The 15,514-nt window shown below is 31.5% G+C and overlaps 2 protein-coding genes and 1 non-coding gene across 4 annotated transcripts in view; all 3 read right to left on the bottom strand.

Moving 5' to 3' along the window:
• Window positions 1-2,554, bottom strand: part of LOC123703326 (juvenile hormone epoxide hydrolase-like) — a 56,350-nt gene extending 53,796 nt beyond the window's left edge. The window contains exon 1 of the mRNA XM_045651284.1: window positions 2,513-2,554. The gene's annotated coding sequence lies outside the window, so the exon portion shown is untranslated. The remainder of the gene's footprint in view (window positions 1-2,512) is intronic.
• A 613-nt stretch (window positions 2,555-3,167) lies between these two features.
• Trnag-ucc lies at window positions 3,168-3,239 on the bottom strand. Its single transcript has one exon. It is a non-coding gene; the product is annotated as a tRNA-Gly (tRNA).
• A 9,441-nt stretch (window positions 3,240-12,680) lies between these two features.
• Window positions 12,681-15,514, bottom strand: part of LOC123703194 (facilitated trehalose transporter Tret1-like) — a 70,150-nt gene continuing 67,316 nt past the window's right edge. For both annotated transcript variants that reach the window (XM_045651118.1, XM_045651119.1), the window contains exon 5: window positions 12,681-14,354. In XM_045651118.1, coding sequence (XP_045507074.1) covers window positions 13,323-14,354 — 1,032 coding nt within the window. In that variant the 3' untranslated portion in view covers window positions 12,681-13,322. The remainder of the gene's footprint in view (window positions 14,355-15,514) is intronic.

The following is a 15,514-nucleotide window of genomic DNA, read 5'->3' as shown; positions in this document are numbered from 1 at the left end:
AATTTATTAACTTAGCGCAAAAATGTCTGGCTAGCACATTACAAAAGGCTGTTCACTAAATATTCAATATTCATAAGGAAAATCTATCACTAAACAGTAAACAGATCTTAAATGCATCTATCTCACTGTATAACACAAAATTACAATTAAACTCTTGTTTGAAAGCTCACTCGAAAACATAACCCCTCCCAACGCAGTCAAGTAAAAATACCTTAGCTTTCGCACAATGAAGCCATGAAAAAAATCATTAATTCCAGAACAAAAGTAAATAACAATGGAACGGTTGAGGTAATATATTTTATAGCTTTGTGTTCGTTCTTTTGTTTGTTTGATTAATTGATTCCAGTAATGTATTGACTGATTGCGTGATAAATGATGTTTTAAATGGATTGTGACCGTAATTGTGTGAATAGAGCTTATAATAGTAAAATTGATATGTCTGTGATTTTGGAACGAATATTTTCTTGAGAATTTATCCTTAATATACCGAAGTATATAGTACCGTTTTCGTTTTTGTGTTTGTCACGGCCTCCGGGTAATCTTTGAAACGGTTGAATTGATTTTAATGTGACTCTCGCTGGTTGATAGATAGGTTTAAATTTTTTACAACGTGGACGTAATCACAGACTTCGGAAAATACCAATGCAGTGGAAATGCAAAAAAGTAATAAATTAATCATTCATAGTTCGCCTTTGCTCAGATTGGCAAAGAAAAACATAAGTTGTTAAGAAAAACTCAATATTTTATCTACCAACTCGCACTTGGCCAACTTAGCTAATCTATAGTACTAATATTACAAAGCTGAAGAGTTTGTTTGTTTGTTTGAACGCGCTAATCTCAGGAACTACTGGTCCGATTTGAAAAATTATTTCAGTTTTAGATAGCTCATTTATCGAGGAAGGCTATATGGTATATATTATCATCACGCTAAGATCAACAGGAACGGAGCCACGCGGGTGAAAATGCGGAGCGCAGCTAGTACTTTACTATGCTTATGACTTTAACCCTCATAAAAAGCCTATTATCCCTAAGTGGAAACAAATATATTACCTACAATTTAAGTACACAATATCACACATTAACGTTGTCTAAGCCCACATTTACCATTTGTTAAACAACTAAATTTCAATTAATAAAGGTATAAATACACTTGCTTTCCGCCCACGGCTTCGCTCGCGTTTTCAAAGAAAAAACCCGCATAGTTCCCGTTCTTGTGGGATTTCCGCGATAATATCTATCGTATGTGTTAATCCAAGTTACCCTCTATATGTGTGCTAAATTTCATTATAATTGGTTAAGTAGTATTTGCGTGAAAGAGTAACAAATATGCATCCACGGGACTGTGCGGGTTTTTCTTTAAAAACGCGAGCGAAGCTGCGTTCGGAAAGCTAGTGTACCATAAATTGTTAAACAACTTAATTGAAAGACGAAATTCAATTATTAAAGGTATAGATACATTCTGTAATGTCTGGACCCGTATTTACAAACCATCTTCAGACTCGATTTCAAATATTTATTCATTGTTCAAACACAATTAAGTTATAATGAATGTCTTATTTATTTATTTATTTTAAACAATTAGATGACAGAGATCCATTTATGTTAGTACGTGACTTATAAGCCAATGTTAGTAAATATTAAAAAAAATAATACTAATTTGCATTTACTTCTTAAATAATATAAAAATATTATGTTTGTTTTTTAATGTTTTTTTAATAACTCAGCCCCCGGAATCACAGACACAATAGAAAATCTATTGTGTCGTGGTCAGATCGGGCCACTCGGGGCTCAATGCCGGGTTAAGACTGATTTTTTACCCAGGCTCCAATAAGGTCTATCCTTAAATTTAAGAAAATATAGCCTATTTCACACCGGAATAGGGAAGCTTTCTGCTGTTAAAATAAATATTAAAATCTGTAGAGTAATTTTGGGGACCTTTTGAATTAATTTTACAAGCTTTGAAGACAGCAAATCTTCCTTATCTTATCAGAGTAGATGGTGTACAGATAATCATATTAAAATAACACAGAAACATAATCTGTAATTAAATAACTTATTATTATATATTAGAGCTTTTTGGAACTAAGCTTTGGTCCAGAATTGTATTTATTATGTTTTTTTTTCGTTCAAATATTTTGCAGTTAACAGTACTGAAAAGCTCGTAATTGTTTCGATATACATGTACATATAAAGATAGAAGAATATATGATACATATTATACATATTTATGAAAATTATTTCATATTTAATATTATGTTCATCAAGCTCTATTTTGAGTTTATATCTGAGGGCTATATAGATTTAGATTTTTTAATATTTGTCTCAAAATGGACTGACCTAACTAATGTAGAGGTAAATTATTATTCTATATTTTTTCCATACCTACAAATTCTAAATCTTGACAGAATATGAAATGATTGCTATTAATAAATTTGGGAAAATATCAACATAATGCACAATTAAAACTATAGCATTTTCTTTTTTTATTGTGTATGTATAGGTATATACTTACTCAATTGATTTTCAAGGCATGACGAACAAACAAAAAACACCCCTATGAAAAAAAATAAACAGCACTATTTAAAAAAGGTTTAACAGCGAAATATTCGCAAAATAGTTTATGTATCCGTTCCACCAGCCAGCAATCATATTCAAACCTTTAGTTCTAAATTTCAAAAAAAGAAAATAGAATACAAAAAGGTCGAATATAATGGCTGGCTGGATAAGAACGTATTTTAGATTTTTTATTGATTGTTGGCTGGCTGGATAAATGTTTTTTATTTTTAAATTATGGAACCTTTTTCAAAATGGCGTAGGCTTCGCCGTTTCGCGTCCGTTCGCGGCAGTACGCCGCTGCGACTGAAACCAACCCCCTGTAGGGGGTGTGCTATACTTATGTGTTTACATCTTAAATGGGGTGTGCACAGAGCAGCTTTGATTTAGACGTTTTTATTATTGTACTAATTTTTTTTATGGCGTTCGAAAGTAATATAGAGTTTTGGGTTCTATACTCTATAATATTAGTTTGTTAATGTCGGAATATAGAGGCCGCAAAAATAATAAAATTGTTGAAATATTTATAAGACTATGAATCATGTACATTGCGAGGTAAAGACAATACTTTACTTAATTTATGTTTATTATTAAATGAGACGAAATAAAAAGTGTGCGTTGGCCGGGAATCGAACCCGGATCAACTGCTTGGAAGGCAACTATGCTGACCATTACACCACCAACGCATCTACTTGTAGGTACAAAATATCCTACAACGCTATAAATCTATTATTGATTTACTTGAACATACAACATAATATTGACACATGATTGACACAGATGGTTCCGTTAAATAATAAAAATTATTAGCACTGTGATGAAAACCCAAAAAAAAAGGCTCTACATTCTAATAAGGGTAGAATTGACGTAACTATGTGACTATACAATATTGTCCTTATATGTTACATATTAAACAATGTTCAGTTAATTTTTTCACTTATATTAATAGAGGCCACGACCAGGGATCTCTGTCAGTTGAAACATAGGGTAAAAATTTTGGGCTCTACTCTTTTCCTCCCTCTAGTCTAGTTAATACATTGAAGAATACGCTACGATAAGTGTATTACACTAGTTACATCGTCCTGATTTCGTTTGTTTTGTTTTCGATTTATTTGACCTTCATATTTTGTTACTAACTAAATTCAGACATAGATAGGACATATAAAAATGTATTCTGATTGGATATACTAAGGGATATACACTGCAAAACGATCAAATTTCACCGAATCAACATGTTTTATACCGACATAATTTATTGTTATTTTTAATGATTCCACGATATGAAAACACTATTACACAGATTAAAATATATCAAAAGCATTATTTGTTTGAAGACCCTGCATAATTAATTTATAATATTATTCTGTCTCTATATCTTCATTACTCTTTACTCGCTGTGGTACAAAATATATACAGTATAAAGTACTACGGATGTTATTATTACTGCTTACGATTCGTTGCGGAACTCAAATTATATTTCTACGTATTTCTTAACATTTTCAATGATTTATCTAACATTTATAGAGTATTTTTCAACATTAAGGTAGTCTTAGTATGAACAATGAGGTCTCGTCTTGAAATATGGACAATGGAATAGTTTTATTTTTGTTTTATATGAGAAACAGATTATAATTTATTACAATTTCATATTTCAGAACGTTATAGAAACGAAAATGTAATAGCAAAATACAAATCTATTACTAAAATTATAATGCTGCAGAATTCATTCGAATAATCTTATCTCAAGATTTACTGAAATTGAAAAAAATATTTATGTTTTGGTTTATTAACTCGTAAATAAAAAAAATGTTACAATAACTGGGAAAATTTTTCTGGTAGATATTAACACCCCTTATATGTCACTGGACATCATGTTCATCCATCCATCTCCTTTTCCATTATACAAAAAAAAATCAAACTTAACAAGTTATAAATAACTTTTTGCTATAGATAATATATTAAAACGAGACAGAAAAAAGAGGCAGGTCTCTTCACTATATCTATTAAAAAGTAAAAACCCCATCAAAATCTGTGGTGAAGCTGCGCATATTTTAACCGTTTCTAATACATAGCTATAGAAGTTAATAAAAGCGTTAAGTAGCCAAATTGGAACGCAGTGGGATTAGTAGTCCGAATGAGTTGTTTTTACATGTGACGTCACTTTATACAGACTGATTCTTTGTTGCATTAGAAAAACTGTAGGCGCCGAATTTTTATCATAAGTATAATTTAATAATATTTATACAAAAGTATCTAGTATATTATATTTTCATCTAATCATTTTTTGGTATAAAAGTAGGAAATCGTACTATATAACACTTCGAATCAAATTCATTTATATTTAATGAAGAATTGTAACCAAATTGTTACACCTTGGTAATTTGCATTGCAACATTGTGAATGACGCTGATGTGGAGGGTTGCTATTATTTTACGTCAGGCATATTATTTTAAAATTGAAAAAATCAGTTTTAAATACGTTAACTATACATAGCATGAAAGAAATATATTCGAATAATACATAAGTATTCAATTTAATATAATTTACCTGAATATTTGCCTTGACGTACAGTATTGACGTATGCAATTTTAGTCCGTATCATGGCTACACTAAATTGCGAATATTATATTGAAATCTATATTAATAATGTCTAGGAATGCTTTTGTCTTGCTATATTAAAACATTTGTACGATGTAGGCATGTCTTATGGACTAAAGCAATATTATACAATAGTTACCTAAGCTAATTGATAAAAAATTACAATAAAAATCACGATAACATTTTGTAGCATTTAAAAAATTTGTAAGTACTCATAAATTATTTTTCTGTAGTTTATATCAAATTGTTGAAGTGAAACTTCTTTATCGGGGTTGGAAAAAAATTTAGTGTAACATTTTTTCGTTACGCGTGACATTTTTCCGTTACGCGCCATATTTTTCTTATCCCTACCACGCGTGCTTCGACGTATTTCTGTAAAGTTGCATAAAGTAAATTATTTTTTGAAAAATAAGGTCATAAAGAAGTTTCACTTCTTACGTGTGCACACTAGTACACGCACACATTTTTTATATTAGAGTTACAAAATTAAGATAATTAGAAATAAATAATTTAAAGAATAATAATACTCTTAATTACTAATTAATTCAATGTCATATTTTTTTAAAGTTTTCAGAACACTCTGTATATAATATTTTTGAACGGCCCAGTGATTTCGCGCCTCGACGGCTGTAAGCTGTATCGTGTTTTTTCAGCTTAAGATTTAATATCGCTCACACTGTATGTTGTTTGTTGAAAATACAGGATGTATTTTTTAAGGTATTAAACTTTTTGGGTAGGTTGATTTTTAGGTGTTGTTATTTTGAATATATTACGTGTGTACGTAATAACTCTTAATTACTTATCAATACTGACTTTATAAAGAGGAAAATTTTGTCTTTTAAAACGAGTAAATTAAGTATATTTGTGTGAAAGTTCGAGAAAAAACAACATGGTTCAGTAATCTTCTTAATATATATAAATCTCGTGTCACAATGTTTGTCCTCAATGGACTCCTAAACCACTTAACCGATTATAATAAAATTCGCACACCATGTGCAGTTTGATCCAACTTGAGAGATAGGATAGTTTAAACATGTAGGTACCACGAGCGAAGCCGGGGCGAACCGCTAGTTAATTTATATATTTTCAATAATATTTGTCTAAAATCTATGATATATACCTATTTTATATACATATACGTTTTATATAATATACGCAATATGTATGACGATTACTCATATTATCTCTACCAAAGATCGAACCTCTCGAATGAAAAGCTACAACCACTTTAACAAGGAGGTCATATCACATACAATGTTCCTAAACACATGCAAGAGATATTTCCCAGTTAAAATGCACCTGTACATTTTCAGTTTAGCATCTCGCTCGCACACATTGTTTTGCATACATCCGTTTCATCTCTGCAATCAATTATTGGCTGTCGGTCGATCGAGTTTAGGATACAATGCATTTATGTTTCAGGTTAAGTCTTGAGATATGACCGAAAGAAGATTTTAATTCAGTCGGCGCGTCTGTTTAATGTAGTAAAAGGTGATATTCCGAGTTAATCTATACTAATTAATCTATACTAATAGTATAGAGCTGAAGAGTTTTTTTGTTTGAAAAATTCTTTCGGTGTTAGATATAGCCCATTTATCGAGGAAGGCAAAGGCGATATATTATCATTACGCTAACACCAACAGGAGCGGAGCCACGTCGCGGCCGGTGAAACCGCGGAGCACAGCTAGTATATTATAGATAATCAACGATAAAGAAAGACTTGATGAAGAATGAATAAGCATGAGTTTGAGTAATATTATTGGAACCGTGAAATATCCTATTCCCATTTTGCAATAAAAACTTTCAAAAAATGCTTTTATTTGTGTTTTTATTACATCTATCAGCTGTGTGTTGTTACAACTTAGACTATTAATGTACAATGTTCAACCGAATATACTTGAACTGAAGAAAATATCATTGTTCTTATCACAAATACTAATTTCCAATAGAAAATTAAACTTTGTTACGGTTACAGGCTTACAGCTGTTATCTGAACTGTTGAGACAATTGTTCTTATTGTTCTAAATTTATACAACTCTACGAACTATACAGGGTGTAATCGTTAAGTGTGCACAAGCGATTATTCCGTAACTATTGCAGATACCAAAAAACTTTAAACTGATATCGAAAGTTCTTAACCTAATGAGTAAAATGGCCATAATAAATTTTTAAAAATAAAACGAGAAATATCCAAAAATGTTACATTAAACGCTCCCATACATTTTATTTCCCATACATTTTGTATTCATAGCAGATTTTCGAAGTGATGTCCTCATTGTGCAATACAATGAGGAGCTCTATTTACAGTTTCTAAATGAACTTCCCTTCAAATTTGCGAAGTAATTAAAGCAGAAAACCAAAAAAAGAAAGAAAAAGCTAAAATCTTTCATATTAAATGTACTAGGTTGATCCAAAAGTAATGATAATTGGGTATTTCCTGTGCACATAAAAATATAAAATAAATGTTTTTTGCTTGCTCATGTATTCACTAAGTAATCACAAAAAAATCATATCAACAGGCCACGTTTCCAATTATTTACATTAATTTGAATGTGAACCGTGCGTGCCAGAATGTTTCCCGACGAAAAGAAAAAACAACGATTCGACATGTAGAGTGTAAATTTCTAAATTTTTAATGATATCAGGATAATTTTTTGTCACGTTTTGTGATCATGGACGTTACCCGAGTTCACCATGTTTATGCTGAAACCAAAAAACAATCAATGTCCTGGATGCGAGCTTCCAAAGTGACGATGAAGAAATTCAAAGTGAAAATCAGTAGGTTAGATTAAAGCAGTAGTTTTTTGGGACGCTGAAGGAATAATTATGGTGGAATATTTTAAAAAGGTAGCCACTTTATTGGGCTCTTACTAAACAGACCAAATTAAAAGATTGCGGTAGGTTAGTAAGGAAAAGAGACATGGCAAACTGCGGACCTGAACGCTGTTTCACCAAGACAACGCACCAGATTACAAAGCGTCAGTTGCGATGGCTGCCATTCAAAAATCGGCATTCAAAATGCTTGAACACCTACCCTATTTTTTAGATCTAGCTCCTATTAACTTTTATCTCTTTCCTCGGCACAAGAAACACTTTCTTAGCAATAAATTATTTTAAGACGACAGCGAAGTGATGGCCGCGTGGAGGGGTTTTTGTGGATGAAGTCAAAGTTTTTTTTTTAAGTTTAGGAAAAAAAATATTGATGTATATTTTCTAGTTAGAAGACTATCTAGAGAACTACATAATTATTATAACTGTAATGACCTTGTTTAATATTGATTATCATTACTTTCGGATCAACCCATGTACATGGGATATTCGTATCTCATACTAAATGTATGGGAGGGTTTCAAGTTAATTTTTTAGATATTTCTCGTTTTATTTTTAAAAATTTATTATGGCCATTTTACTCATTAGGTTAAATACTTTCGATATCAGTTTAAAGTTTTTTGATATCTGTAATAGTTACGGAATAATCGCCTGTGCACACTTAACGATTACACCCTGTATATGTATATGTATGTAGGTAGATAATCTCTGAACTCGATCTTTCCAGTTATGCTCCTGTTATTTCAACAAAACTTATACCAATTAACTAGGTACTAATAATTACAGACAAATAAATCGAAATAGTGGAGAATCTTAAAAAATCGTGTGTGCCGAGTACGCGTCAGAAGTGAAACTTCTTTGGCAATATTCAATTATACCAAAATCGTCGTTACACTCCATAACGTGATTGTATTGTCATGATGCGGCCCTGAAATTTAAAGAAAGTTCTAAACAATGTTCACTTCAAAATATTATAAATCTTCAGATATATCCCCTCAATCATTGTCACATATTTTACTCCAAGCCAGGGGGCATTGACGCTTTCCACTCGTCGGAAAAAACCATGTTCCTACCTCTCTATATCGTACACAGAGTAAAATACAGTATGAATGTTCAATTATTATAACTATGAATAATGGTCGAAATTAATATTGTATTTGTTGGTATAACATCTCTATAATCTATAACTTTAATTAAAATCGGCCGCAAAAGCCAAATAATTAAACACGCACATTTTACGGTATAAATCGGCTTTGTATTTGTGAAGTGACTTATGATTGGTTTATTCAAAATTTCATCGTACAAAATATCGTTTTTAGATAAATAACTTTTGATCGATGCTCCCATAAAACAAATCAACTTCGCTATTATTATTTTATTAAGATTAGTGATTTTCGTATTAATACGAAGGAACTTAAAAAAATATAGTTGGATGATAATTAAATACATCTAGAGACTTCAACATTCGAGGAAATTTGATACATAAAAGTGTTACCTATGCTGTTGTCCGACCATAATAATCACAGAATATACATTTTTCATAATATAACCCTAACAGTAAACAGAGCACAGTAACCGTACAACCAATTTCTCTACCCTGTGGCAACGTATTAAGATAATAGTACCGCATACATCAAGTGCACTTGAAATATAAATTTACAATCCTCGAGTGGATTCTTTAAAGCCAAACCTATTTGAACACTTCATCTGATTTATTACTCTAATGGACCAGTATGAAACGCGATGCATCATGCTAAATTAACATGTCATGGTAATGCAATTAATTAATTGTTCTGCATTTGCATGTGAAATTAATTCGCGATTTTCTTCGTTGTGATTTTAAGTGCCTGCGATAATTTTTATCGCAATGCTTATTAACGTCATTGCTAATAATATACCACAGGCGCTTATTTTTTGTGGTTTCATTGCATCTGTACAGCTTTCTAAGTTCTAACTGCGATAAAATATATAATGTATTATTTCTTTTTATATTAAAAAATATATTCTGCTATTCAGTGAAGGTTTAAAGTTGAAAAACATATTCCACTAAAAGTACTCTTCATAAGGGTGTACTTACTTTTAATACTACTACAAAGGGTGTAGTAGAGACGAGATATTTATTATAAAAACAGCAATCCAGTTAAAAGTTATGATTATTCATTGTAAAAGATACGGGTCGTATTAAGATTTGAAAGTGGAGCCCGTATCATGACAGAAAATAAACGTAAATGTCAAAACCGAAGACAAGTTTCAAAGAATAAAAGCTTGAGCTTTTAACATTAATTTGTTGTGAATTTAGTTTTCTATTTTACTGCAGAATTATTTGGCTCGTGATTCTAATTTAGTGCAGTATATGAATGTTCATTGACTTTATATTATTGTAGGTACGAACACGAAGGTACATACCAGATGAAATAATTTTCAAAATCGATTTAGGAGTTTTTGAAATCATCCATTATTGTTAAAATAATGGATGACATAAAACATAATATAGTATATATAGCTCAAACTCAAAACTCAAACTCAAACATTCATTTATTCAATTAGACTACTATTTAGTAGCACTTTCGAATCGTCATTACATAATTATTTTAACATTTACCACCGATTCGGAAAGCAGTGATCTATGGAGAAGAATCGGCAAGAAACTCCATAGTTGCTCTTTTAAAATCATGTCGATATTACATAATATGTAACTTATATCTAAATACATAATATATCATAATATACAAAGAACTGTCCTGTGGTTTTTACGCGACAACCCTCCATGGGTTTTTATCGTCCATATATTCCTGAATACTGTAGTACGCTCTCTGAACTAGTACATTTTTTATATAAGTTTTAAATTTAGAACTACTAAACTCTCTAATATTATGAGGAATTCTATTGTAAAAGCGTATACCTTGACCCATAAATGAATTTTTAACTTTAGCTAATCGGAAAAATGGCATTTCAATTCTATTTCTGTTCCTTGTGCCATAACAGTGTCTATCTCCTACTCTTGTGTGTAAGTCGGCGTTTTTGTGTACATGCAAAATATTATTAAATATATACTGTGATGGTAGAGTAAGTATACCAGTATTCTTAAAGAGATCTCTTAGTGAGTCCCGAGCACGTAAATTATATATAGAGCGAATGGCTCTTTTCTGTAAGATAAATATAGTTTCTATATCTGCTGCCCTGCCCCATAGTAGAATTCCATAGGACATAATACTATGAAAGTAGCTGAAATAAACCAATCTAGCTGTATCAGTATTATAGGTAGGGGTAAATTAGACACAAATTACGTTTGACCTTTTATTAAAACACCTACATCATTAAGTACATAAAAATACATTGTGTACACCTGACAACACTCGCTTATATTATATTATACAATCTAGAACACAAGTTTATAAATAATATCTGGAATTAGGCACCACAATATAGCACCTAGACACATCAAAGATAGTCTAAAATTTGGAAGAATACAATACAAATTTCATAAAACATTACGTATAATATCTTTTAACATTTTTGTGCGTAAACTTTTGTACAAAATCTATAAATATACATACAAATGTATATTACAAAATATATTTCTAAAACTTCAAAATGCAAACCAATGTTTCATGGTGGGATTTAAAAAGTTATTTTTTTAAGGCATTTTTTATATTTTTAAATCGAGACTTTGTCTCTATAGAACCTGAATCATATTTGTCTAAAAACCAATGTTAACCACAAGTCACAACGCTAGTGGTTATTCATATAAAATATATTTGCATTTTACATAAAATATATTCTTAATATAAAATAACTCTTCAATCACTGGATATTAATTTTTAGGGCTGATTTTTCAATCCTCGGTGAAAACTTATTCGTCGAATAACGTATTAAACTACCATTTCAAAATGTATTCTGCATGCAATTGACAGTTTACAAGTGACATTTTAATATTATCGTGTAATACTTTATTGGACGGTTAAGTTTTAACCAATGATTGAAAAATCGGCCCTTAATCGTTTGAATTGTATAAATAATTTATATTCATTATCTACATTCTACTCTATTATTTTTATACACGCAAAATTTCATATTTTAAAGCGATATATCTCGTCAATACTTTTTCTGAAAATCTCACAATATTATCTAAATATGTATCTACATATTGAAAATTCGGTTCTATTTGGCAATACGAAAAATACTTAATCTACTTTATTTACAGTTAACAACAATCATTAAATTTATCTAATTAAATATTTCATTTCTACTGCTTTCAACTGCATGACTAAGTTAAAGTGCTCTATGTAATCAAAGAAAAAATCTCATGAATAAATATATATTAAAATACTAGCTTACCGCCCGCGGCTTCGCCCGCTAAAACGATTTGAGATTTAAACTATCCTATCTCTCAAGTTGGATCGAACTGCACATGGTGTGTGAATTTTTAACCGACTTCAAAAAAAAGGAGGAGGTTATCAATTCGGCCGGTATATTTTTTTTTTTTTATGTATGTACACCGATTACTCCGAGGTTTCTGAACCGATTTACGTGATTCTTTTTTTGTTCGATGCGGGATGGTGTCGAATTGGTCCCATAAAAATTTTATTCGGATAAGCCCAGTAGTTTTTATTTTATGAGCATTTTTGTCTGTAGGTATTTGTAAATTTTGCAAGTGCAAGTTTGAAGTCGGTTGTTTTTAACGCAGTTATCACTTGTATTATAATCGGTTAAGTGGTTTAGGAGTCCATCGAGGACAAACATTGTGACACGAGATTTATATATATTAAGATAATTATATTAAATATACATTTGCATTAAGATTTGTGTTTCAATACTATGGCCGTACAATTATAAAAATATAAAACTATACTACGGGATTGTCACTGACACTCAACCTATCTAATGAAGGCAATTCAATTATTTGAGGAAGTATAAAAAGTTTTACAATTTCATGTATTTTCGTTCTTAGTTAAAAATATAACTACTACACATGTATATAAACTCGAATAACTTTAAAACTTCGCTCTTTGCTTTTTCAATATAACAACCAACTTACAGCTTATATTTTTAACAGATATAACGCTTACACGCTCATCTAATATAATATTATACTTTACAATAACAATTCAATCAACGTTCAACAAAATAATTCAACATTCTCTTTCTTTTTCAACTAAAGCAATTCCAAAACTTCCTCCTTCATCAGATAGCAAACTAAACGAACACTGTGATGCATTTGGAAGGAACTCGATAAGGCACATGAGGCAACAGAAAACTTAAAACTAACTATAATACTGGTGAAGGCTCCATTGTAACTATTTACAAGTATCAGTCTATTTCAAATACTATTACGTTTAATACTATCGATTAATACACAAGGATTCGACGTATTTTGGGTCCATTTCATCAATTTCTCGACCTTTCGTTTCAGGCACGAAAAGGACTACGAAAAGAAGGCATAGCACTGATATTCCTGCGTATAACCAAAATAGTCCATACAATCCGATGTGGTCTTGAAAATCTGCAGCCGTTTTAACGTTCACAAAACCGCATAGATGGCTGAAACTTGTGGCCAGAGCGCTTCCAGTGCTTCTGTATTCCAAAGGAAATAGTTCCCCAATAAGTAGTGAAGATATCGGACTGATTCCCAAAGAAAAAGCAATTGTAAACGTCAGAACGCAGAGCAAAGGTATCCAGTCGTATGAACCTGGCTCTACATGCGTCAGATCTGTTGAATTTCTGAAGACATCTTCGTAATACGCGTAAGATCCGAATCCGGCCAAAGCTATAGACATCATAACACCGCTGATCATTAATAACGGCAATCTACCAACGTTGTCAATCAGCATACCAGATAAACAAGACGCTAAGAGCTGAACTACACTAGTGGCAATAGCTCCTCCATGCGGATTCATCATTCTGAAGGTCTTTTTGAACATTGGAACTGCGTAGAAGTTGAACACATGCGCGCCTGTGAACCTTTGGAAGAACATCAAGCCACACGTGATCAGAACGGGTCTAGTTAAACGTTTGGACAAAAGCGCTTTGAGTTTGCCTGCTTTTCCATCATTGAACTGCTTGCTTGCTAAGATGTTGGTTCTGATTGTTGCCAATTCCTGACGTATATCTGCATCTGGGCCTCGTAGCCATTGTAAGGATTCTGCGGCTTTTTCTTCTTTGCCTCTCAAGAGAAGGGACGATGGTGTTTCAGGGACAAATAGAAGGGCCACGAAGAGAAGTACGGGTGCTGCAGCTACTACTAACGCGAGCTGGTGCCAATTCAAATAGGCTCCAAGGGAGAAGGATATGAGGATGCCGATTTGGCTCAGGATTTTTAGTACTGAGCTTAAGCAGCCTCGGATTTCGGGTACGGCTATTTCTGTTATGTATACCTGGGGACAAAAGAAAATACAATTAGTTGTTATTGATAACAAAAAGACTTGGAAATAAATTACCTAAGGTTGTTTAAAAACTGTTTTCAGTAGTACGCAGATTTAATTTCGTATAACATATTATGATTTTTGCGCATAAAGCGATTGTCAATTTATTGTTAAGTATATGAAAAACATGTTTGTTCTTTTGTTTCTGTATGATTGTTTAAAACATATTTATGTAGATAATATAATAAGCGTATCTAATGAAGATGATGCGTGATAAATAATAAACCGTGGCGAATGGTAAGAAATTGTTTATGACCGAAAATTGAAGTATGTATTTGTTTGTAATGTCAAAATAACAGCTTTTATTGTGGCTTTTATATACGAAAATATGCACGGTAAAAAATGATTGACATTTTGACTGTATGTTTCTTCCGGTTTCTACGACCAATTAAGTTGAAAATTTTAATGAATAATGTAATTTTTTTACCGAATATTATGTTGAGGTGGTCGCCAGTTGATGTATAAAATGTAACTTCACCAAAATTTCAAGCTAAAAATATATTTATATGAAATATCTAACAAAATAACATTATGCAGAAGGTACAATACGATATCAGAAATATATTCTAATAACGCATTCCAATTTAATCTAGAAGTCCTACAAAATAGAGTAAAATGAAAAATCTAATGTGTATTCACTGGTCTGCTTTCAAAGCAAGGTTGTTACCAATTTCCTCTATATAAATATGAGATAAGAAAACAATAAAACACAAAGTAATCACGCTTCCTGGAACATCCTATTGGATGTTTTACTTGGATCAGTGGTAGGGTTGTCACTGAGTTATTTTATTTTTGAAGTGAAACTTTTTTATTGGGGTTGGAAAAAAATTTATTGTAACATTTTTCCGTTACGCGCCATCTTGTTCTTATCCCTACTACGCATGATTCGACGTATTTCTGTAAAGTTGCATATAGTAAATTATTTTTTTTTAAAATAAGGTCATAAAGAAGCTTCACTTCTTTGTGTACACTCACACGTACACTAGTACACGCACACATTTTTTTAAACATACAGAAAACTTACAAAAAAGCATGCTATCTTGTTACTTAGCAGCTATCTTTTTCTGACTTTCAGGGCAAAAGGTAAGTTTAGGAACTATTGATGGGACCAG

The sequence above is a fragment of the Colias croceus genome, chromosome 25 (genome assembly GCF_905220415.1).
Source record: "Colias croceus chromosome 25, ilColCroc2.1".
NCBI lineage: Eukaryota > Metazoa > Arthropoda > Insecta > Lepidoptera > Pieridae > Colias > Colias croceus.
The sequence above is the reverse complement of the archived record's forward strand: the minus strand, read 5'-3'. Positions and strand labels throughout refer to the sequence as shown.